Source organism: Mus musculus, chromosome 4, assembly GCF_000001635.26.
Source record: "Mus musculus strain C57BL/6J chromosome 4, GRCm38.p6 C57BL/6J".
Classification (NCBI taxonomy): domain Eukaryota; kingdom Metazoa; phylum Chordata; class Mammalia; order Rodentia; family Muridae; genus Mus; species Mus musculus.
In genome coordinates this window covers 133,253,081-133,278,043 of record NC_000070.6, presented here as the reverse complement: position 1 = coordinate 133,278,043, position 24,963 = coordinate 133,253,081, and the positions used below count along the sequence as shown (strand labels likewise).

Sequence of the window (24,963 nt, the reverse complement as noted above, 5' to 3'; positions counted from 1 at the left end):
TCAGTTTATAGACAGTAGTACCAATGAATATCACATGCTTGGCACCTAAGAAGTGATCAATAAAGAGTGCCTGCACCACGTGCCGGCATGCGGAACCGCGGTTGGTTGTGGGTTCCCGGGGCTCGACTGAGAGCTTCCTGAGGTCCACGGAAATGCTCCGCTACAAACACGGGAAAGAGGCTAAACTAGCCGGGCCCAGAAGGACAAGGCTCCAATTCCCCGGGGGAAGATCGACCGAGAGGACACTCCGCCTCCCGGAAGTGATGACACAGGGGCGAGCGGCGGCGCGGTCGGCCTTCCCGAGCGGGACGCGCGCGGGATGGCGGAAGCGGAAGGGAGTTCTCCGCTTCTGTTACAGCCGCCGCCGCCCCCTCCTCGGATGGCGGAAGTAGAAACGCCGACGGGGGCCGAGACGGACATGAAGCAGTACCACGGGTCCGGTGGCGTTGTCATGGACGTGGAGCGGAGCCGCTTCCCCTACTGCGTGGTGTGGACACCCATCCCGGTGCTCACGTGAGTGTCTTCCGATGTCAGCGCGAAGTCGCCGAGGGCCCGAGCATCCTCCGGGGTGCCATGCTAGCTTTTTTTTCCCCAGACTTGCAGCAACCCGTACTCCGGGCCAGGCTAGCCCCCAGTCCCCTAGAGCTCTCGTCACCTATGAGGTGCGCGGTCCCCTTGGATGTGGGGCATAGTTCCGGCCCTGGTTCCCCCAGGTCTAACTGGAGAGGAGGAGAAGTGTAGATCAGCAGCAAAGATCTGGTCATTAGCACGCCCTTAAGCTGCAGGCGTACAGAAAAGACCCTTAATCATTGTCTGAAGAGGCATCGTCATTCATTCCCCGTTGGTTTTTGTTTTTGTTTTTTCACTCATTGAGCAAACGAGCGCGTACTTGTCGTCTGTTATGCACAAGACGTTTCGCCTTTAGAAACAGAACTGAGTGTTTGATCGAAGCCACACTGGTTCGTGGAATGTCAGCATTGGGAGGTCCGTGCTGGCGTTTTTCCCCCTACATCATTTGAGTTACAAAGCAGTCTCAGCGACCTAGGTATCTGCCTCCCAGTGGAAGAATGCAGCTTACAACCCTCCTACCTTAATCCTAACAGTCTGGACAGTTTACAAGCTTTATTTTCTGTAGTAGAAATCCCCTTCCCCCATGGGGAAGCTGAGTTCCTTTGTAACATCGTCTTGGTCCGTTGACTATCCCAGCAAGAAGATATTCAGAAGCCAGTTAGTTCACTGACTATATATAACTCATCTTTCAGCTGTGGCATCCTACCTCTCACCTGAGGAGGTACTCTTTTCTTTCCTTCTATCAAAATCAGCTACCAGGCACGGGGATCCATACTTTTAACCATAGCACTTGGAGGCAGAGGCAAGCAGATGTCTGTGAGTTGGAGGGCAGCCTGAATTATATGGTAGGAGTTCCAGGCCAGCCAGGCATGTATAGTGAGCCCCAATCTCAAACAAACAAACAAACAGAGCCAAGTTGTGTGGAGAAGGAATATTTTTAGTCTCAAATGTTTCTGATCTTCAAATCATTTTAATCTTTCGATTTTGTATTTATTTATTTTATTGGTTTTGACTGAGACATGAGCTTGATATGTAGCCCTGGCTGGTCTGGTATTTATTTCGTAGCCCAACCTGACTTTGAACCCCTGTTCCCCCTGCCTTCTGTGTTCTGGGACTACAGGTGTATGCCATTTCATCTATCAAATGACCCTAATTTTTAAAGTATGTAAAGCTACTTGGGCCAGGGTGGATGGCTCAGTCAGTAAAAGTGCTTTCTGTGAATAACCTGAGTTTGGATCCTTGTTAACCATGTAAAAAAACCTTCATGCAGCAGTGCATTGCCTGAAGTCCCAGAGCTGAGGAAGTGGAGGTGAGAGCATCTCTGAGGCTTGCTGGCTACCTACTCCTGTCAAGTCAATGAGAGATACTGTCTCAAAATGTAGAGGGCAGGGGTGGTCCACACCTCTATTCCCAGTTCTCAGCAGGCAAAGCCAGAATGGGGGTCTGTGACGGTGTTGAGGTCTGTGACGGTGTTGAGGCCATTGTAAGCTGCAGAGGAAGGGCCAACCTAGGGTTCCAGAGTTAGACACTGGATCCAATTCATTAAAATTTCCTCTTAACACGTTTGCTGACTGACTCCTTGTGGTCTGTAGTAGCAGGTGTAAAGCCTAGCTGTCCGGTGTGCCGCGGCAGGGTGTGCCGCTTGTTTCCAGGTGTTGATGGGAGCCGTAGAGGGTAAATAAGTAACTGACGGACAGGAGAACTCCAGATGTGGAGGAGAGCTGTGAAGAGAATGGGCTGTCACTGTGAAAGCGGCTGGGTACTCAGGTGGCCGTGTGGTTTGTGTGGAATCCAATCATGTTGGCCATGTTGGCTTTTTCCTCATTTCTTCTTAAAGATTACCTTGTGTGTGTAGGAGCGCTGTGGCCGGCAGAGGACATCATTCAGGAGTCAGTTGTCCCCTGCTGTGTGTGAGTCAAGTTCAGGTCTTCAGACTTGGCAACAGGTGCCTTTATATACTGAACAATTTGCAGCCCCTCATTTTCAGGAATATTGTTTCTCTGTTGAGAAATGGAAGCAACAAGAGGTAAAGAGACACGGTTCCCCATTTCTAGGCTAGAAGTAGCTGGTGTCTCAGTTCTCTTCAGATCTGTGTCCACAAGACCAACATGAGTAAGACTGTTCCTGACAGAGGACTCGCCCCTTAGCAGAAGGGACAGGGCAAATTAACTTTTGTAATGCCATAGTTATGTGATGTTGCTAAAGGTGTGTGCAGATGTAGGGGCAGAGGAGGTAACTCTCATGTCTATGACAGGGAGATCAGAGGTGGAAACTGAGTCCATGACCTATCCACCTCTTAGTGATAGCTACTGCTGCTAATAATAAAAACAGCTAAACATTTCTTGCACACTGTCATGCAGTCCTTACATCAACCTGTCTCAATATCTGAAAGCAGATATTGAGGCATGAAACTCCAGCATGAGCAACTAATACATTCACTAAAGCTTTACTTTTAGGTCAGAAGAGACAGCAGTTAGCCTAGCTTGGGAGCTTGTCTTTGGGGAGCTGACAAGCTGCATCGAGAGGTTAGTGTTGTCTCTCCAACCTTCATCCCCAGTTCCATTTGCCATCAGCAGCCGAGATGTAGACAGTACTGCTCATGGCGGAGGGAGGAGTCTGGATCAGGAAGAGCTGACTGGGTTCTGAGGAGCCAGAGGAGTTGTTTCCCACAGTTCTTGGTGTCCGTCCTATGTTCACTGTGGGTCCTCAGCTGCTTACCCTCTGCCAGTCAGGTAGCGACTGTTCACCAAGCACCTCAGCATCACTGAGCACCACGCATGTGAGCAGTGTTGTTCTACATAGACTGTGAGCAGTAGCCCCTCCGCAAAGTACTTGTTGCTCTGCAGAAAGGTGGAAATGAAAAAACTGCTCTAGCCTGCTCAGACTTCATCTGAAACAAGCACAACCCGACTGTACTCTCTTTTTTTTTTTCTGTTGGTTTTGAGACAGGGTCTCTCTATATAGTCCTGGCTGCTCCGGAACTCACTATGTAGACCAGGCTGGCCTTGAACTCAGAGAGATCCACCTCCCTCTGCTGACTTCTCATATAGAGCAACCTAATGTGTGTTGGGGACAATGTGACTTTCCAGCATTCCAGTTAAATGGGCGTGCACAGTGCTTGCCTCACAAACATGAGGATCTGAGTTCAAGTCCCCAGAACTCAGCAGAGGCGGGCATGGGAGTGGTCCTGTCATCCCAGGAGACTCCCCAAAAGTTCATAGGCAGCTACCTGGAGTAGACAGCAATGAGATCCTGTCACAAGGCAGAAGGCAAAGCAGCACCCGAGGTTGTCTGTCTTTATACTCCACACACTTCAGGGCCCGGGGCGCATGCACACACACACACACACACACACACACACACACACACACACACCGGCGGGATGTAAGGATCAGGTTAGAGAGAACCGTGTATCCGTACCTCGGCTCTCAGTTCTCTGGGTGGAGAGATTCAGCACCCTCTCTTGGCTCTTTTGAAATCAGCAGTTAATTGTCAGTTACAGTTACCTTACTATGATGTAGAATATTGAAACGTATTCCTTCTACCCAGCTACACCCCTCTACTCTTAAATATGGTGGATCATTTGTCCCTCGTTCTGCTGACAGATACATAGGGAGTTTGGAACTATGTGCCGAGACAAGCATCATCTTAGAAGCTATGGCAGTAAAGGGGACACAGTCTGTGTTCTCATGGAGTGTAAGGATTTAGTGAGGAGAAACGAGCAGTTGATGGGCTTTAGTGCATGGATATGATGAAGAGAATAAAGCAGGGTGATGGGTCTGGAGTTCCATCAATGGCTGCTTGTGTGTGAAGCTGGGATTGTGATGGGGGAGGTGGGGAGAGCTTGCAGGGATCTGACTCTTAAAGCTCTTAAAGTCCAGGAACAAGCTGGAGAGCTGGTTCAGTGGTTAAAAGCCCACACTGCTCTTGCAGAGGACCTAGATTCGGTTCTCAGCACAGCATCCTCTGGTTACAACTCCGAACTCCTGCTGCAGCGGATCAGATGCCTTCTTCTGGCCTCTGCAGGCGCCTGTACTCATGCCCCACACTGCACACACAGATACACAAGTATTTACATAAGTAAAGATTAATCTTGAAAAAAAGAAAATCTCTTCCTTTAGAGACAAGACAAACCTATGGCTATTGAACTGGGGCTGGCAAAATGGCTCAGCAGAGAATTACCTATGATTCTCTAGTCAGTTGGCTATTGAACTGCGGCTGGGACTGGAGCAGTAGCCTCCACACTGGCCTCCTCCTGCCTTCTTGACCACTGCCCCTCACTCTTTGGGCTGTGTACCAAGCACCTTACTTACCTCCTGAGCCATCTTACCAGCCCTACATATCCTGCCCTGCTGTTAAACTTCATGCTTGAAGGGTTACTTCCATATTTTTTTTAAAGATTTTATTTATTTTATGTATATGAGTACACACTTTAGTTGTACAGATGGTTGTGAGCCTTCATGTGATTGTTAGGAATTGAATTTAGGACCTCTGCTTGCTCTAGCCAACCCCACTTGCCAAAGATTTACTTATTAGAATAAGTTCACTGTAGCTGTCTTCAAACGCACCAGAAGAGAGTATCAGATCTCATTATGGGTGGTTGTGAGCCACCATGTGGTTGCTGGGATTTGAACTCAGTACCTTTGGAAGAGCAGTCGGTGCTCTTACCCACTGAACCATCTCACCAGCCCGGTTACTTCCATATTATAAGATACAAAAATCTTAAGCATGCAGCTCAGGGAAGCTTTTATGGTTTTCTTTCTTTTTCAACTTACGGGGCTGGAGAAACAGTTCAGCAGCAGACCTGCACTGTTAAGAGGACCCAGCACCCGTGTCAGGTGGCTGACAGCCCCAGTGGGGTCCAGTGCTTGTGAGTGTCCATACATGTCCACAGGCAGACACATAAAATAACATGTGAAATTTCCTTCATTTTATTATTAATGTGTGTGTGTGTATACAGGAGTGAGTGTGTCACAGTACACATGTGGAGGTCAGAGGACAGCTTTATGGAGTCGTTTTCCAGGAGTCATGGGTCACCAGGCATGGTGGCAGGCACCCTCACCACTGAGCCATTTGCCAGCCCCACTTCAATAGCCATAGGTTTGTCTTGGCTTCTGGAACATAAACAGTACTATATTTTATACTCTTGGGTAAGGCTTTCTTCCAGGCACACACTCTTGAGACTCTGTGTCATATAGCAGCAGTGTGCTTTTCCTTGTTACATATGACTGCTCTCTCTCTCTCTCTCTGTGTGTGTGTGTGTGTGTGTGTGTGTGTGTGTGTGTGTGTGAGAGAGAGAGAGAGAGAGAGAGAGAGAGAGAGAGAGAGAGAGAGAGAGAGAGAGAGCAGTGAGGATTGTTTTTAAAGAATGTTATTTTGTGCCTATGGGTGTTTTGTCTGCATGTATATATGCACACTGAATGCATGCCTGGTGCCCACAGAGGTCAGAATAGGGTGTCACATCCTGTGGAATTGGAGTGACGTAGCTTTGAGCTACCATGTGAATACTGGGAACTGAACCCAGGTCTTCTGCAAGAACAGCAAGTACTCTTAATGGCTAAGCCATCTCTCCAGTCCCATTGTTTTGGGGGTTTGGGTTTTTTTGTTTTTTTGTTTTTGAGACAAGATCTCACTGTGTAGACAAGGCAAGTGCTGGGATCACAGGCATATACCAACCGTGTCCAGCTCAGTCGGGTTTTGTTGTCTTTTTTTAAAATACACTTTGAGATAATTTACGTATAACAAAAAAGTATACTTTTTTTTTCATTTTATGTGTAGGGTGTTTTGCTTGCATATATGTCTGTGCAATACACCTGCCTGGTGCCTACAGAGGCCAGATGGTTGTGAGCTGCCATGTGTGGGGTTGGGGATTGAATCCAGGTCCCCTAGAAGAGCAGTGAGTGGTCTTAACCACTGACCCATCTCTCCAGCCCCAATCGAAGTACACTTTTTTTTTTTTTTTTGGTTTTTTGAGACAGGGTTTCTCTGTGTAGCCCTGGCTGTCCTGGAACTCACTCTGTAGACCAGGCTGGCCTTGAACTCTGAAATTCGCCTGCCTCTGCCTCCCAAGTGTTGGGATTCAAAGCACACTTTTTAAGAGCACAGTTCAATCAGGATTTTTGCCTTTTGCGGTTCAAAGCCAGGTCCTTGTATATGCTAAGCAGGCACTGAGGGGAAAATGTATGTGTTTGTACATCCTCAGAATAGAGCTGCGGAGGCATAGCTTACAGAGCCTGACATTCTTCCGTCAGAGAGCTGGTTTCTCTTCCCAGTAGAGATCCGGCTGCTCTGCACCCGGTGCTGCACGTGGTGTTGGTGTCCTTTCAGTGGTAGCCCCGGGGACCTCCCTGCTGTGACTCACTGTTTGACATGCATTTCTGGATGGCAGACCTGAGCTCTGTCCTTTGCTGCTGTCTTCTCCTGCAGGTGGTTTTTCCCCATCATTGGCCACATGGGCATCTGCACATCTGCAGGGGTCATTCGTGACTTCGCTGGCCCCTATTTTGTTTCGGTGAGTCCCCAGTTTGCCCTGTCCTGGAGAGACTCCAGGCTCACATAGAAGGCTGGCCTGGGCCCAGGATGTCACACATAACTCTCACCCGGGCCCTAGCCTTCTGCCCCTCTCCAGTGTTTGACCCGTTTCCTTCTCTTGCCTCCAGGACAGGCCAGGAGGGCAGTGTGGCCAGAGGCATCTTAAGTAACTGGTTCAGCCTCTGTGCCCATCCCTGGGCACCAAGACATGGGTAGGGTAGATCAAGAGTGGAGTCAGACCATCCCGGAACCACATCTTTGGACCTTCAGAAGGTGGGAGCCATTGTTGGGGGACAGGGGAGGCTGACATAGTTCCCATGGTGGGGATCTTAGAATGAAGCACTGTGTTCTCAAATCCGCTTCGTGGGGATGGACGGACACTAATCCAGGGGACTCTTTCTACATGAGTGCTTGCATTTGCCTGTTTCAGGTGGCTGGAGCTGAAGAGGTGACAACATGACCTCTTTATGTTAGTAATTGTTAGTACCATCCTAACAGGACAAGACCTATTGCTATACACTTAATACATTGACTAGCTAAACATAACAGGCCATGCCTCTAATCCCAGGATTGAGAATCTGAGGCAGGAGGAGTGCCAAGAGTTCATGGCTAGCCTGAGCTGTGTAGTGAGTTCCAGGTCAATGTGTACAGAGCTAGACCCTGCTTCAACAAAACAAAAGAAAGCTGGGCAGAATAGCTCACACCTTTAGTGCCAGCACTCAGGAAGCAGAGACAATGAGTTCAGGGCCAGCCTGATCTCCATAGACAGTTCCAGGACAGCCAGGGCTATACTGAGAGACCCTGTCTCAATATAGAGAGAGATAATATTTCTGGGGTGTGTGTTGCCTAAAGAGTCTAGGACTCCCCACAGTCTCCTCCTCATGAGAAAGTTCTGTGGTCCAGCAACCTCTCACTGTGGTGCTGAGAGGTCAGAGCGTTGATCTTGCACATGAAGGAGACCTGGCCATGGTGAAAGCCCAGAGTCTGCCCTGAGGGCCAGGAGAGGGCCAGAGAAGCGCTGTGTTGTGGCTCTGCCATCCCCTTCTAAGTCACTGCTCTTCAGCCACTGATCCGGGGATGTTAGCAGACTGGATGTAGTTTCTCTACTGACTTCTGCTCTTGTATCTCAACAGGAAGACAACATGGCCTTCGGAAAGCCTGCCAAGTAAGTGAATGCCTTTGTGCCTAGTCAGGGCCAAGCTCCTCCTGCTCAGAGCTACAGGCCAGGCCCTGTGAAGCACAGCAGGAGCCAGCACCCTGAGTGCCCTGTACCAAACACCTAGAGTGGGTCCCTGTCTAGGCCTCATCTTGAAGCCCATTGGATCTTGGGCAAGGTGACACAGTTAGAAAGCACCAGGGCTGGTCTTACAGCCAGTCTGTCTCCCTGTGTAGCCGGGAGTGCTGCCTCCCCTTGGGACACCCCAGAAATATCATCTCCTATACATACGAGACAGGGCCTCTCAGTATCGCCCTGGCTGTCCTGGTCAGTCTATGGAGACCAGCCTGGCCTTGGGGAAGTAGACCATTTAAGGAATAGGAGGCTGCTTGGTGCGCCGTTGCATCTTTCTGTTTGAAAGGCAGGAAAGCAACTCAGACCCTCCAACCATGTAAGGGTGACAATTCAGGTCTGCATCTCCTGCCAGTCTTGTCCCTGTCACCTTGTTTTCTCCTGAACCCTCCAGGATTGCTCAGCCACTTATTTCTGGGACACACAGTACAGTTTATGCTCCTCACCTTGTTCAAGCCGTTCCCACAGCCGCCAATGCGACCTAACCCTCTTCCATTAGCCCAGGCTCAGGTGTTTCCTGTTCTCATCCACTCAAGTTGCCATGACAAATGCCATTCAGTGGGTGGCTCATCAACAACAAAAGTGTCACATCTTTGGAGACTAGGAGGGCCAAGATGAGGTGCTGGTACATGACATGGCTTGTGGGGCCAACATGTGAAGAAAGGAATGAGGGTCTCTTAGGCCTCCCCACCCACAAAGGGAGTTCCTCAGGGGTTAAGATGTCAGCAGAATAGGGGGACAGACATGCAGACCACCACACTCTGGTCTTGCCTGGTTGTTGTCTGCTGATGTATCTCTTCCTGGGAAGATGTGAATAGATGGTTCACCCCAGGTCGGACACGGGTTGTGCCCAAATCAAGCTTTTAGACCTCCCTGAATTTACAGTTACAACTTAGAGAACCCTGGCAAGGGTCTTGAGACTTGCTTCGGGAGTTTCCTGAGCCCTGTGACTTTCTACATCCTAAGTCTCAGGAGCTCCGCTCTTCCCTCCAGAAGAGAATGTTGGGAAGAAGTAGCCACACAACTAGATCTGGACCTGGTTTCCCCTGTCGCCCACAGCCTTGGGCATCCCACACAGAGAACATTCATAAAGTTGAAAGCTGCAAAGGGGCTGAGCCAGTGCCCAGACTATCCCCCCTTTCCCTTCAGGTTCTGGAAATTGGACCCCGGACAGGTGTATGCGAGTGGGCCCAATGCATGGGACACGGCTGTGCACGATGCCTCCGAAGAGTATAAGCACCGAATGGTAGGTGGGGGCTGGGCTCAGGGGGTCTGTGTGCCCCACCCCACCCCACCCTACCCTGACCCAGCTGCTCTTGTGTCTCCAGCACAATCTCTGCTGTGACAACTGCCACTCCCACGTGGCTTTAGCCCTGAACCTGATGCGTTACAACAACAGCACCAACTGGAACATGGTGACGCTCTGCTGCTTCTGCCTCATTTATGGGAAGTATGTCAGGTGAGTGGTCTTCAGCCTGCAGGCCTGCTCTGGCCACTCTCCCAAGGATCTTGGAAAGGCTGTCACTGGAGTCCCTCGGTCACTAGGGACAGTTGGAACAGAAACTGAGGTCTTAGAGCAACTGAGTTCCTGGTGGAGAGCAAGGTACCAGAGTCCTGCCTCCCTCACGTGGGTTCCCTGCTGGCTTGTCACTGCTTACTGCCAGGTTCTGTTTCGCTGCTCTGGGCTGCAGCTGGCCCTGGGAAAGGACTGCAGTGGTTCTAGCTTCTAGGGAAGCTGAGTCTACAGGTGCTCGGAGGAGCGTGGATCCTCTTGGATAGTGTTACCCACCTCCATAGGCTCCTGCCCCTGCCTGCTTTGTCAGAGGCAGGCTTCTGGACAGTTGGGCTCACAGTCCAGGGAGACTTTGGAAGCCACAGCCTCAGGACCAGCCCACACTAAGAACTCAGGTTGGGTGAATTCCCTGTATCCCACAGCAGACCCCAGACTTAGAAACCATCTCACATGCTGGATGCGGTGGGGCACACTTAATCTCAGCACTTGGAGGATTTCTGAGTTGAAGGCGCCTGTCTCCAAAACAAAACAGAAAACATCTTATTACACTTGAGCTGGTCCCCCACTCTAACTTCATGTTTTGGGTTTTGTTTTGTTTTGTTTTTTTAAAATATTTACCTTTATTTTATATGCATTGGTGTTTTGCCTGCATATGTGTCTATGTGAGAATGTCAGATCTTGAAATTAGAGTTGTATGCTTCCCATGTGGATGGATTTGAACCCCTGTCCACTGGAAGAGTAGTCATTGCCCCAACTGCTGAGCCATCTCTCCAGCCCTTCACCAACTTTGTTCTTAATTATACTTATCAAGACCTTCTGGAAGGGAAACTCGGGACTTCTATGCCCCTAAAGCTTTAGAGACCCCCAGAAAAGGACAGAACACAGGCCTGAGGCAGAGCTGGGGTTGAGGTCAGGCCCTGATCAGCTCCTATCCTATGAGTAGCCATATCTGTGAGCTGACCTTCATTACCACCCCAGTGGATCCCACGCTCAACTGGAACTTTGTGGTCAGGAGTGCTTGTAGATGAGTGAGGCCCAGCCTGTTGGCTTCTTTAATGGCCTCCATAGTATTCATCAGGCCAGGCCCCATCCCTTGACTGGCCAAGTTGAAGGATAAGTTCCAGGAGGCCCTAGGAACCTAAATTCTGTCAGCGTTGGGGAAGGAGGAGTTCTGGGCCATAACCCTGCTCACTTGACCCTGTGTTCTTCTCCCCTGTCAGTGTTGGAGCCTTTGTGAAGACCTGGCTGCCCTTTGTCCTTCTCCTCGGCATTATCCTGACCGTCAGTCTCGTCTTCAATCTGCGGTGATAGCTTTCAGATGGTCTAAGCCTCAAGGAGGCTCCTGACACTCACCCCTTTTGGTCCCAATTCTTTTATTCCCCACCCCTCAGGCAGTGTTGCCTCCTGGGTTGAAGTAGGGTCAGGACTTGGGACAGAAGTGCCGATACTGAGCACCTGATGAGGTCACTTAGAGCCTCCTTGTCCTTTCTCCCTGGGCCTGAGACCTCACCCTTGTGGCATTCCCAGTGCCATCCTGGGAAGGCCTTCCTTCCCTTAGAGCATTTCCTGCCACCATCACTGGGCTACTCTTCCCATGCCCAGGGCACAGTGAGGACAAGAACCCACGGGCAAAGCAGTGTTCAGAGCTGGATTTGAAGCTGTTTGCTGGCTGGTGGTTGTGTCCCAAAGTAGGGCATGTGTTATGAGAAGTGCTGCACGCCAAGAGACTTGGAACCTTCTCTGCTGGCCTCGAATGGACCGGGAGGGCTGGCTATGTTCTTTCTGCCACACCAGCACAGTGTGTGCCTCATCACCGCTAATGTGGGCCCTGGCTAGCAAGGGCTGAGGGCACTTACGTGCAGAGTGGGTCCTCTGTAAATTAGGTAACGTGAATCCCACTTGTTTCCAGCCCAGGAGGCCTCGTGCTGGGGATAGAACCCTTTAGGTCCAAAATGTGAATAACTTGTCAGAGCAGCTGGTACCCCTGATCGGCTGGGTCTGCTTCCGGTTGCTACAATGGGCCCTATGCAGCCTCCCCCTGGTCTGCAGGCTCCTTTATAAGGGGCTCCCTGGCAGGAAATAAAGTTTTAAGTCTAAGTGGTGTCTGTCATTTTCTTCTGTGTGCCCTGATTCCTTAAGCTCATATATCCCTGGGGACTCGGAGCAAAGAGATCTGGCTGCTGACACCATGCCTGAGTCTTTCCAGCTGGAGCTTATGGGTACATCAACAGTACTTGTAAATTCTGCCACTGCACGGGCTGTGGGAAGTCCCTGCCACTCCTGGTCTATGTTCCAAACTCCCTTCCAGAAGGACTCTCATCTTCCCTACTGGGAAAAACTTGGCATTGGGGTAAGCCAGGAGGAAAGACAGCCCATGGCCTGCTCTGTGTGGCAGCCATATTGACCTCCATGTCATTTGCCCCGTAGCCATGTCACTGGTCAGCTTTCTCTTTGGTGCCTCTTCCTGTGGCTCCCAGCACTCTCATGTTCTCACCACCTACCAGTATGCACTGGCCTCTGATCCTTTGCATCCCACCAGGGCCCAGCTTAAAGGCTGTTTTCAAGACAGTGCTTGACTCTGACAGAGTGGCCTTGGGTTCTGTCCCCAGCGCTCAGCCCGTGTTACAGAGTGCTGTTATGTAACCTGCTGACAGCCAGCCTAGTAAGGCAATCACTATCAGTCTCAAGTGACATTGAAGAAATAAGCACCCATGGAGCTTGTCCAAGCTCTGCAGAAGCAAGAGTGGCCCAAAAGCCAGCAGAGCCCCACCCTAGAAGGGACACTTGGGCCTGAAGACCAGCAGCATTGGATACCTACCTTCCAGGGGTTCCCAGAGGTGGGACGAGGGCTGCAGATGTGCCTCTGAGGAGGGAGAAGCATGCTGTTTGCCATCCTTCCTGTGGGAGAGACTTGATGGATGACCACTTACAGGGGACACCAGTGGAGAGCATGCATGTAAGTGGGGCTGCCTCCATCCTTACACACGTACTTTCTAAGAATCTAGGGGGTTCACTTGATGGGAGAAACCTAGGAATGATTTTTTTTTTTTCTTTTTTGAGACAGGATTTCTCTTGAGTAGCTCTGGCTGTCCTAGAACTTGCTATATAGACTAGGTCAGCTTTGAATACAGAGATTTGCCTGCCTCTGCCTCCCAAGTGCTGGGATTTAGAGGTGTGCACCAGCCTAAAAATGATTTATTAACCAATTTAGATAAGGGAAAAGACAGACAAAAACAAGTGAGGGTGAGAGTCACAGCTCAGAGGTTGGGAGGCCAGGCTGTTCTTCCAGGGGGTGGGGAACCCCCAGTCCTGACATGGTGCCTCACAACCATCAATTAAACAAGAGAGGCCTGGGACTGGACAAAATGACTCAGCAGTCAAGAGCAGAAGTTGCATGTTCTGCCACGGTTGCAGGTATGACTCCCAACTCCCACATAGTACCTCATCCCATCGGTACCCTGGCTCAAGGGATCCAGTGCCCTCTTCTGGCCTCCACAAGTGGCAGACACACATCTAATGCACAATAGGCAGAACACCCATACACAAAATAATAAAAACATTTTGAAGAAAGCAAGCTTGAGGGCCAAAAGCATGCATGGCTCCGAGGGGGGGGAGGGCACTTAACCACCAAGTTCAGCCCCTAGAACTAAAGAGTGGAAGGACAAACTGACTCCTTCAGGGTCCTCTGACCTCCACATGCACAACACAGTATGCACACTGAGAAAGTATAAAAAGTTATTTCAAAAATGGGCTGAAGCCAGGGGTGGTGGCGCAAGCCTTTAATCCCAGCACTCGGGAGGCAGAGGCAGGCAGATTTCTGAGTTCGAGGCCAGCCTGGTCTACAAAGTTCTAGGGCTACACAGAGAAACCCTGTCTCAAAAAAAAAAAAAAAAAAAAAAAAAAAAAAAAAAAAACAAGCCAAAAACAAAACAACAACAAAAACAGGCTGAAGGCTAGGTGGTGGTAGTGTATACCTTTAATCCTAGCGCTTGGGAGTCAGAGGTGGACTCTGAGTTGGAGACCAGCCTGATCTACAAAGCAAGTTCCAGGACAGCCAAAGCTACAGAGAAACCCTATCTGTGGGGAGGGGGAGGGTGCTGAAGAGATGACTCAGCACCTAAAAGCACCTTTTGCCGAGGACCTGGGATCCCAAACACCCACCTAGCAGCTCACAGTCAGTCCCAGAGACCGACACCTCCCGTGGCTCCTTTGTGTGTCAGGTGCTCATGTGTTTCACATACATTTATGAGTCAGAGCATGTATGCACATACATAAATCTAAAAATTAAAAGACTTGGAAGCAGCTTTCAGCGCCTGAGTCCAGATGTAGATGGCTAAGAAGATCATGGTCCCCAAATCTGTGTACTTGTAAGACCCAAGAAAGGGTCTCCTGAGCAAGATGGGCTTCTCAGCCCATGAGCCAGGGCCCTTCAGATGGAAGGGGCCCAGGGTGACAAATGAGTCAAATAGCTGTTCTGTGAACATGGATGGTCAGAGGAGCTAGAGTGGCTGTGAGCGTTGATCTGTTGGGGAGGGGTCACCTGCTGCCACGTGCTAGCTGTGCCAGGCACCTGTGCTTCTCTTCGGTTCTACTCTCCAGTTTACATGGAAGGAAATTACTGCTCAGATCAGAGAGGTTAGGAAACCCGCTCAAGACCACACAGTGCTAGATCTGGGCCTCATCCAAAGCTGCCTACTGGCAACTCTACAATTCTCCTGTTACCACGGTTCTTAGAAGTTTCTAACTCTGCTTTCAAAGAAATGGTCTAGCAACTCTCTGCTACCCATTCCACAGATGGACCAACCAAGGCCCCGAGCTAGCCCTGTAGGTGAGGTTTGCTATAGTTCCTGGGTAAGTCTGGTACATACAGTACAGTCGGGCCCAACCACAGGGGCCCACAAAACTGGCCCTGGGTTCTCTAACAGCTGTTGTGGGTGCACCCAGTGCACCCTGAGGAGCTGCAGTCCAGGCCCGGTTTTGCACCAGGCCCTGCTGAGGTGTCTCCTCCTCCTCCTCCTCCTCCACCTCCTCGGGACTGGGGCAGCAGCTGCTGGGCGAGTCAGCTTTAGTCCCCACAGCCTTTCTAGTCTCTGAACTGTCTTCCTGGAGAGCTGGAGTCGCCTTTGAAGTTGTCGTCCCTACTGGACCCTTACAGGTAACACACCCAGTGGTCTAAGGGACAGGCACTGCCACCTGGTGTCCTGACCACATTCTGGTACCTCAGGAGTTTGGGCGGAGGGGGGTGAGGTGTAAGCAAGATTATGACTCTGGCCTGCCCAGATACACATACAGACTTTCTATCACTAAAGGGTCCCTGTCCCGCAGTGTTAGTACAGGGCAAGGGACACCTGATCCTTAATCTACCTCTGAAAGAGATACAACTTGAGGTAGAGAGATCCTGGCCTTGTATAGGCCCACAGCCCAGACCAAGCCAACCTGTCAGACAAAGCCAGGCAGTTTTGCCAAATGTCTTCCACCTTCACTCCCATATCTGGTGGTCCCCCGGGGTACTAGCATACACACCACAAGCCAGCCAGCCTGGGCTGGCTGACCACACAGGAAGAAATGCACATACCCACACGGCACTGGCTCCCAGCAAGTCACTGCCCACAGCAGCGACACTCCTGTAAGACTCTGTAGTATCATAAGGCAACACAGCACTCAGGGACAGATGCTATGTTTTACCCTGGCTTGCAGACATGTCTACTAATGCAGCAGGACGACAGGACACGGCGATGCTCATACACCCCGCCATAGAAAAGTCCCAAGCTAGCTTGATACCAGCACCTCAAGTACAGAGAAAGAGTCACTGTCAGTGAGCAGGCATCGGGCCCAGGGCTATGGCGATGGAGATGCAGAAACCCCCGGAGGGAAAGTGGGGTAGGAGAGGAGGCTCGCTTGCTTGCTGTGCTTGGATACTGACTCAGCTGGGAGGAGACCAAGGCAGGAGACAGGTACAAGCCAGGACCTGCCCCTGAGCTGCCCTCCTCCCTTTTCAACCCCAGCTGGGGGCCTGGCATAGGAGGGGCTGGGAAAAAAAGAGACTGCCCAGCGGGCCCAGACCAGGGCCACTACTGAGTGCAGGTCCCCTGCCACGTCCACATGCCCCTCTCGGCTGGCAATGTTTTCCTTCCGGAGTGGCTGTGGTACCTGGGCTTGAGTTGTTTTGCCAGCTGAGGCTTCCAGCCAAGTCTGGAGGTTGGGGAGCCCTGGGGTCAGACCCAAGGGGCTCAGAAGCTCCGCCTAGAGAAAGGGCTGGTGGGGAGGAATCTCAGGCAGGTGGCCTCAGTGGAACTGAGTGCTACAGGAGTGGGGGGAGGAAGTTGGGGTGAGGGTTGGGGAGGAGGTTGCCTCAGACAGGAAGGCCAAATGGGCCAGGGCAGGGTGGTGGGAGGCAAGGGCAGAGGCAGGCTAGGTAGGGGATAAACATGAGCGGTGGGGAGGGCTGTGCATGCATCCACATGTTTATGCAGGTATATTTTTGCATTTCATTAAGACTCAGGTTATGTTGTGTGCAAAATATTAGCTTTGAGGGGAGTGAGCTATCCTTAGTTTCTAGTAGTATGCAGCAGGTTAGACAGTGTGTGAGGAAATCCAGAGAGATCTGTGGAGATGCAGGGACTTATTCTTGTGAATGCACACTTGTCCTCGAGTGGGCATACTGTGTACAGGTTTAAGAATTACTGTGCTGCACAGCTCTTGGGCATAGGACTCTGGGTATGTGTGCACAGTCCCTTCATGATGTATGTGTGCGCACAGTTCCTTCATGGAGATGTGTGTGCATGTAACTGTCTTTGTCTAGGTATCTGGAATGTGTGTAGAACAGTGGGTACGTGTATCAGCGTGTACTGTCTTGCAATACTCTGTCATTCATCCTTAGGAGCATGCGCATATGTGCATCTCTTGCAGTGCATCACTTACGCCCCACCTCACCTTGACCTGGCCTTCCTTTGATTGGTCCTTATTACTCCTGTATATGCTTGGGAGACAGCCGGCAGCTGGCTTCAGGATGTGTGCTGTGCATTTGAGAGATACTGATCAGCCCTTGGTTTATCCACAGGAAGCTACATATGCCCAGCTGGGGCACAACCCCAGCTGATGCCCCAGAGAGGCCACCCATCTCAGGAGAGGCTTTGGGCCCTGCCCTCCCTCCCCATGGCACATGGACCAGGATCTGAAGCTGAGGGGTTGCTGGACCTCAGCTTCCTGACAGAGGAGGAACAGGAGGCCATCTCTGATGTCCTCAAACGAGATGCCCACCTGCGCCAGCTGGAGGAAGGGCGGGTCAGGTGAGACAGGACAGCCATCAGATAGAAGGAAGGGATTCGGGGTCCTTGGATGCTGGTGGTTGGGTCTAGGTGATTCTTGGTGCTACCTTTTGGTCTCCATTGACCTTGGCTAGCTCAGAGCTCTTCACTTCTCTTAAACCTGTGACAGGTCTCTCCCTAGCCTCCCTGTCTTTGGGTTTTTCTACTCTGGCCGCCACCTTGGGACAGGATACTTTGGTGAACAGATACTGCCTGTCCTTAGTACTACCCTTCTGGACCCTCCCTCAGCCCTTAGAACCTAGTGTCAAAGCCTTTAAGTGTGCCCATAGGTCACCCTGATCGGTTCCTGGCAGCTCCCAGATATACATAAACCTGCTATAGCCATGAGCATGTCCCCTAATCCCTGAGTACTTTTGACTTCCAAGACGAAGATATTTCGTCTCCCCAGAGGAGCAGAAGGGCAGAGGACCTCAAGAGTGACAAGCAGTGTCTGGGGACAGCTGTGTAACCTTGGGCAGTTACTTTGACCTTGAACCTCCCCTTTCTCCACTGAAACATCAGCTAAGGGGTCAGGGAGATGGTTCCGTGGGTAAAACGCTTGCTGCATAGGCTTGAGAAATGGAGTTCATATCCCCAGCACCCACATAAATGCCAGGGGAAAGGTGGCCCACTCACTGCCCCAGCACTCCGGCAATGGTGCTAGGGCATTGCTGGAGCAAGCTGGCTAGCTAGACTCACCAAAGCACTGAGCTTGGAGCTTAAGTGAGAGACCTTGCCTCAGTATATAGGATGGAGAGAGCTGAAGATGAACAAGTTCATACCCTGACTTCTACATGCGTGTGACCACATACATGGGAGCATACAGGCATGCATACCACGCACACATGGCATGTAATGTGCAAAATAAACTATCAGGCATGGCCCACAATAAGCACTTGATGAACAGCGATTACTATGCTGCTCAACCTGGAGAATCCCAAGTTATTCCTTTAAGAAATGGTTCACGGGGCTGGAGAGATGGCTCAGCGGGTAAGAGCACTGACTGCTCTTCCAAAGGTACTGAGTTCAAATCCCAGCAACCACATGGTGGCTCCCAACCACCCGTAATAAGATCTGATGCCATCTTCTGGTGTGTCTGAGGATATAATAAAAAATAAATCTTAAAAAAAAAGAAGAAGAAGAAGAAGAAAAAATGGTTCACATGTCGGCACCTCTGGGGAGTCTTCCTGGATTCATCCCCACAGAACCCTTCCCTCCATCACTTAGCTTGTCCAGTCTGGATCCTGTCTCCTGATCCTGTCTCCTTAGTAGTTTGAGTGGCTCCCGGACAAGGGTCCAGTGTGATTTGCTGTTGACTCCCTGGTCCTCGGTCCAGAGCAGGTGCCAGGAATGTTGGTTAGTTGAGTTGTGACAGCTGTGTCTTCTACTGTCATCTAGCAAGCTCCGGGCCTCCCTGGAAGACCCCTGGCAGCTGAAGATCCTGACAGGGGACTGGTTCCAAGAAGCGCGTTCCCAGAGGCACCATCACGCCCATTTTGGTTCTGACCTCGTCCGGGCTTCTATCCGAAGGAAGAAGAGCCCAAAGGGTGAGAGGAGACCCTAAGGCAGGGAGGGCGAGCCCCGGGAAGCCAAGGGAGCAGACCATAAGTGGGCAGGACTGGGCTCCAGTCCTGGCTGCCCCCATACCGAATGTCTGAGTGGCCCTGCCTGTCTGCGGGCTCTAGGAGGTGGAAGGGCATCTATCTATCGTGTGGGTCATGGCCAGTATGGGGCTTCCTGAGAACGTAGGCTCACAGAATCTCTCACCTGAGCCCAGGGGACCAGGCTCTGGGGAGTGATGGTGAAGCAGAGGCTGCTGGGGAAAACACCATTGAAGGAGAGCCGGAGTCCAGGTGAGGAGGCAGCACATAGAGGAGCGGGGGATGGGCAGCTGCCCAGCCCTGAAAACTCTGGCTCCCTCCTTCCAGGGTCTCCATAGAGGTGGCAGCTCCAGAGAGAAACACTGAGACCCAAGTGAGTACCCAGAGACTTAGTTAATAGCAAGCGCACTGTGGTTCCAAATGGGGGTGAATGTGCTGGTGAAGGAACCCCACTACGCTACGGGGATCAGGAGACCTGGACAAGTCTCTTCTGTCCCTGGGCTTCACCAGCTTCTTGCTCAACCTGTGGCCTGTACCTAGCTGGCATTTGTAATTCCAGCTCATAAGAATAAGGATGTAGAGGCTGGAGAGATGGCTCAGCGGGTAAGAGCACTGACTGCTCTTCCGAAGGTCCTGAGTTCAATTCCCAGCAACCACATGGTGGTTCACAACCATCTGTAGTGGGGTCAGATGCTCTCTTTTGGTGTGTCTGTACTTACATAAAACAAATAAGTCTAAATAAACAACAAAACCAAAGAATAAGGATACACGCAGGGCTGTGGTTGTGGGGCAGGTTGCCCCTTTAATCCCAGCACTTGGGAGGCAGAGACAGGTGGATCTCTGTGAGTTTGAGGCCAGCCTCCAATTTTTAACAACTCTAGAGTTTCAGAAGGCCAGGGCTACACAGGGAACCCCGCCCTACGCCGCCTTGAAAAACAAACACAAAAGATGTAGCTCAGTTGATAGAGTGCTGGCTTAACACGCATGACGCTCTGGGTTTGGTCCCCAGCCACCACATAAACCCGGCATTGTGGTGAACACCTCAGATCCTGGCACTCAGGAGGTAGAAACAGGAGTCCAAGGTCATTGTCAACCACACACGAGGTGTCGCCAGCAAAGGTGGGGTTGGACTGAGGCGGGTGAGGCCAGGGACTCAGATGTTGGGGCCCCCACCAGCTGAGCCTAGGAGTCAGGCAGGCCGGGCAGGAGAGACAGGCCTGGGATGCCAGGGTGTGAAGTACAGGCTTGACTGGTCCTGCAGCTGGTAGGTAGCCCTGCCCTGAGGGCAGCCCTACTCTAACTCAGACCGAGCAAGGTGAGCAGGCTGGAGTCTTTGACCTCTGACCCCAGCATAACCCTTGATCCCTTTCTCATTAACCCCCACCGTGACCTCTACCCTCTGCTTTCTTCAGGGGCCTGATTTGTTCTCACCATATGTACCCTCAAAGGCTTCCGAAGGTCAGGAGGAGGAGCCCCAGGACCAGGAATGTGAGCTGGAGGGTAAGATGGGGAACCTAAGAGGTTGAGGGGATCAGAGGCCATTTTTAACGACCGCCCCCACAACCATCATGTCCACCTTCCTCTTCTTCCTGGGACCCCGACTTGGCCTTCGGGGACAACTCTAGGTCACCCCTGGGGCCTGAAGCTGACAGGTGAACCCTCCAGGTTTGCTTAGGGACACATAGGAGAGGGGCTCTTTCAGCAACTTGTACCCCATTCCAGCCCCTGGCGAAGGGGGTGTGCAGGTGGCAGAGGCGGACCCAGAGCTGGATCCTGAGCAGAAGGCGGAGCAGGAGTCCCAGCCAACTCCAGCCCAGGTAGGCGGGAGTAGCCACTGGCTGTTCTCAAGACCGGGAGCGGATTCCAGACTGAGAGTGTACCTGCCCTGGGAGTGGGAACCGTCGGTGAATGACCCCCTACCCCCAACTCCCCTGCAAGATCCAGGGAAGTAAGAGGGCGCCCCTGTCGCTTCTCCCCTCTCCAGTCCAAGGCGACCTCCAAGATCCTGGAGAATGGAGAAGAGGCCCCGGGGCTCGGCCCCTCTCTTGACCGCATGCTCAGCAGCAGCTCCTCTGTGTCCAGCCTCAATTCCTCTACGGTGAAGAGCTAGGGAGGGGCTGGGAGCGGGGAGACCCCAGGCAAACCCCCACAGTGGGAAGCTTCCCTATGGGGACCCTGATCATCCACCCGCCCCGCCCACAGCTGAGCGGCAGCCTGATGAGCCTATCCGGGGAGGCAGAGGCAGGCACGGTGCAGGTGCGAGGCTCCGTGCTCTTCTCGCTGCGCTACGAGCCTGGCACCTCTGAGCTGCGAGTACAGGTGATCCAGTGCCAGGGCCTGGCCGCTGCCCGGCGACGCCGCTCCGATCCGTGAGTGCCTATGGCACAGGTGGGCTGCAGGGGGCCTGAGGGGCGGGGCTCCATCACCCAGCCTACCACTTAACTGCCTTGGCCTCAGTTTTCTCTTCTTCAAAATGGGCGCAACAATATGATTGAGAGGCGTCTTAAATTGGATGCCTGTTAATTAACATCCACATTAACATCCACATGGGCACGCTGTGTTATGGATGGTGACTAGATAAGACCTCAGAGCTGGACAAAGCTCTGGAAGGGCTCTTCCTTACCTCCAGCCTTCACATCCCTTGCCCAGCTACGTGAAAAGCTACCTCCTCCCGGATAAGCAGAGCAAGCGTAAGACGTCAGTGAAGAAACGGAATCTGAACCCGATCTTCAACGAGACTCTGCGGGTGAGGCATCAAGGGTTCTGTCATCCCTGCAAATGAACAGGGTACCATTTTCAGTGGGGTGAGTGGCAGGGGCTGCCGGGTTCCTTAATTTTCCTGACGGCCCCAGAAGAGTAATGACAAGACAGCTAGTGGTCTTGCAATCTGAAGCCCCACAACTTGTGCTAGGACCCCAGTTAACCCTGCCTCAGGAGTCCACCCTAGAAAGGAACCTGGGAGACCATCTCCAGCTAACAGGTGAGCCACAGCGACGCCAGGGCATGCCTCTGAAACTCACCTCCTGTCCCCAGCACTCTGTCCAGCAGGCTGATCTCCCAGGCCGCGTGCTGAGCCTGTCCGTGTGGCACCGGGAAAGTCTGGGTCGCAACATCTTCCTGGGAGAAGTAGAAGTGCCCCTAGACACATGGAACTGGGACTCTGAGGCTACCTGGCTCCCCCTGCAGCCTCGGGTAAGGGCTGATGTGCAGTCACTGATATTCCCACAGGCCCACTGGACCAAACACCCAACGGACCGGTTTGCAGAGCCTTACTTAGCCTCATACTGATACCATTAGGCCAGGCTTGCCAGCCAGGGCGCCTCTTCTGGGGAGCGTTGCCATTGGGCTCCTCAGTAGAGGCCCTGTCCCCAACACCCTTCTCACACATAATCCTGTTTTTCTCCACTCCCCGCCTTTTCAGGTTCCTCCATCTCCAGATGAGCTTCCCAGCCGTGGACTGCTGTCTCTGTCCCTTAAGTATGTCCCTGCCGGCTCAGAGGGTAAGTGACTGCCAAGAGAGAGCTTAAGCTGGACTGGCCCCGGGAGGTGGGAGACCCACCCACTCTGTGAGGTGGTAGTCTGAACTGGAGTGTCCCCACAGGAGGAGGACAGCCTCAGAGTGGGGAGTTACACTTCTGGGTAAAGGAAGCTCAGAGCCTGGTACCACTGCGACCAGGATCCCTGGACACTTACATTCAATGGTGAGAGGCCGACTAAGGTGTTAGTCCCTTCTGCTCTTGACCTCTGACCCACCTGTCCCCCCAGCCAAGATCAGCAGGGCAGAGGTGATAAGCCAGGCAGGGGGTTGGAGTTGGGGGCTGGGGCTGGGTATCCGTTGGTGGAGTTGCTGGCTTAGCATGCAAGAGGCTCTGGGTTGATCTCTAACAACCTACATAAACTAGGATTGGAAGCAGGAGGATTAGTTCAAGGTCATTAAGGCTACATGGGATACACAAGATCCCTGTCTCAAAATAAAAGCTTAGGCTAGGTCCGGTGGCATGTTTTTGGGTTTTATTTTTTTGTTTGTTTTCGAGACAGGGTTTCTCTGTGTAGCCCTGGCTGTCCTGGAACTCACTCTGTGGACCAGGCTGGCCTGGAACTCAGAAATCCACCTGCCTCTGCCTCCCGAGTGCTAGGATTAAAGGCATACGTCACCACTGCCTGGTGGTGGTGTGCATTTTTAATCCCAGCACTGGGGAGGCAAAGGCAGGTGTGTCTCTGAGTTCCAGGCCAGCCTGGTCTACATTGCTAGTTCCAGGTCAGCCCAAGCTACATAGTGAGACCTTGTGTAACAACAAATTCCTCAGAGTTGGGGAACTAAGGAGCTCTATGTGGTTAGGGTTTCTATTATTTTGATGAAACACCACGACCAGAAAGCAGGTTGGGGAGGAAAGGGCTTCCACTTCCACGCTGTAGTCCATCACTGAAGGAAGCCAGGGCAGCAACTCAAACAGGGCAGGAACCTGAAGGCAGGAGCTGATGCAGAGGCCACAGAGGAGGGCTGCTGACTGCCTGGCTCCTCATGGCTTGCTCTCCAAGGCTTGCTTAGCCTTGCTCAATCAGTACTTAAGGAAATGCTCTACAGGCTTGGCCACGGCATGACCCATCTTATGGAGGCATTTGCTAAGCTTATTCCCTCCTCTCAGAGGACTCTAGCTCAGTGGTTCTCAACCTGTGGGTGGCAAACATCAGATATTTACAGTACAAGTCATAACAGTAGCAAAATTACAGTTACAAAGAAGCAATGAAATAATTTCATGGTTGGGGGTCTTAAAGGACCACAGCCTTAGGGAGGTTGAGAACCACTGCTCAAGTTTGTGTCAAGTTGACATTAGCCAGCATAGGCTGCAGTCTGCAGAGGCTGTGCACCTACTATGCACGCACTATGATGCAAAGGCCACAAGGGTCCTCCTTGGAACTCTTGGAGGGACAAGCTATGGGGCTTGGCTCTGAACTTGTGAGTCAATGGTTGGTGATTGTAGTTGTCTTTTAACATGCTGCGAACTGACCGTAATGCTTCAGTCACCCTAAGCATGCATGCATATATATACATACACACATATATGGCTCTACCACTAAGCTACACCCCAGCTCTGTGGTTTACAAAGTAAGTTTTTACAGAACCTCTAAAAGTGTTTCTGGGTGCTTCAGGTGTTGTTACCGCACCCTCCAGGAGTGAAACAGAGTAGACTGCTCTGAGTTGGGGCTCCCGTCCTGGCTTCCTTTCTATTACTCTATATCAGAGTAATATTATTCTACTCTACAGAGTGGTTGAGGCTTTGGAAACTAAAGGGGAGGGCAGGGAATACTGAAGGTTACTGGGCCAGAAAATAGCAGAATTGCATTTCAGAGACTTCTCTCTGGAATCCTGTGAACAGTTATCAGCTTCACGTACGAAGCCTTAAGAAAAGATTAGTGTAAGAGGGCTAGAGACCTGATCTCAGGCCAGGGCCAGGGAACGGTCAGGGAACACGGCCATATGAAAGGACAGGACATGGTGCCTGGTTGGCTCAGGGAGGGAGTGTCAGGGGGTGATTGCTTAAGACCAGCCCTCCTTTATTACCCTGTCACAGCTCAGTGCTGCCTGATGACAGTCGGGCCAGCCGCCAACGCACAAGAGTGGTTCGAAGAAGTCTCAGCCCTGTGTTCAACCACACCATGGTTTATGACGGCTTCGGGCCTGCTGACCTACGCCAGGCCTGTGCCGAGCTCTCCCTGTGGGACCATGGGGCCCTGGCCAGTCGCCAGCTGGGGGGCACACGCCTCAGCCTTGGTACAGGTGAGCAGAGCAGGCCCTTGAGGGGAGCCAAGCTGGGAGGTTCGGGATGCTTGGGCACAATGCATAATCTGGGACCAGAAAGTTGCTCTTGGGACCCGAGGTCTCCAAGGTAACAGTAGCTTCCACTTTGGCTCACCCACATCCAGGCAGCAGTTATGGGCTTCAGGTGCCCTGGATGGATTCCACACCGGAGGAGAAGCAGCTGTGGCAGACACTCCTGGAGCGGCCCTGTGAGTGGGTGGATGGCCTTCTGCCCCTCAGAACCAACCTGGTCCCCAGGGCATAGCCTTGTCAAACCCTTCTGTGGACCCCCACCTAAAGCACACCCATGGCCGGAATCAATAAAGTCTGTTTACAGAGCTACTGACTGCTTA

At 51.9% G+C, this 24,963-nt stretch overlaps 2 protein-coding genes across 5 annotated transcripts; both read left to right on the top strand.

Annotated features, from left to right (window-relative positions):
* The first annotated feature begins 252 nt into the window (after window positions 1–252).
* On the top strand, window positions 253–11,999 carry Tmem222 (transmembrane protein 222). 3 transcript variants are annotated; one of them, XM_006539036.2, is made up of 7 exons: window positions 253–513; window positions 6,997–7,081; window positions 7,230–7,374; window positions 8,235–8,266; window positions 9,539–9,635; window positions 9,718–9,848; window positions 11,123–11,999. In XM_006539036.2, the coding sequence occupies exons 4-7, from the start codon at window positions 8,244–8,246 to the stop codon at window positions 11,208–11,210; spliced, it is 339 nt and encodes a 112-aa protein (XP_006539099.1). In that variant the 5' UTR covers window positions 253–513; window positions 6,997–7,081; window positions 7,230–7,374; window positions 8,235–8,243; the 3' UTR covers window positions 11,211–11,999. The 3 variants fall into 3 exon arrangements, 2 of the variants coding, with proteins under 2 accessions (XP_006539099.1, NP_079943.2); NM_025667.3 differs by lacking the exon at window positions 7,230–7,374 and having other exon boundaries at window positions 254–513; NR_110978.1 differs by lacking the exons at window positions 6,997–7,081; window positions 7,230–7,374 and having other exon boundaries at window positions 254–513.
* A 2,957-nt stretch (window positions 12,000–14,956) lies between these two features.
* Sytl1 (synaptotagmin-like 1) lies at window positions 14,957–24,954 on the top strand. Of its 2 annotated transcripts, none has more exons than NM_031393.2 (15): window positions 14,957–15,057; window positions 16,963–17,191; window positions 18,608–18,756; window positions 18,987–19,062; window positions 19,138–19,183; window positions 20,223–20,310; window positions 20,533–20,627; window positions 20,795–20,908; window positions 21,013–21,179; window positions 21,460–21,556; window positions 21,844–22,002; window positions 22,232–22,310; window positions 22,412–22,511; window positions 24,384–24,589; window positions 24,736–24,954. In NM_031393.2, exons 2-15 carry the CDS (start codon window positions 17,001–17,003, stop codon window positions 24,873–24,875), a joined length of 1,707 nt encoding a protein of 568 aa, NP_113570.2. In that variant the 5' UTR covers window positions 14,957–15,057; window positions 16,963–17,000; the 3' UTR covers window positions 24,876–24,954. The 2 variants fall into 2 exon arrangements, with proteins under 2 accessions (NP_113570.2, XP_011248567.1); XM_011250265.1 differs by lacking the exon at window positions 14,957–15,057 and adding an exon at window positions 15,834–15,856 and having other exon boundaries at window positions 24,736–24,953.
* Window positions 24,955–24,963: the final 9 nt, after the last annotated feature.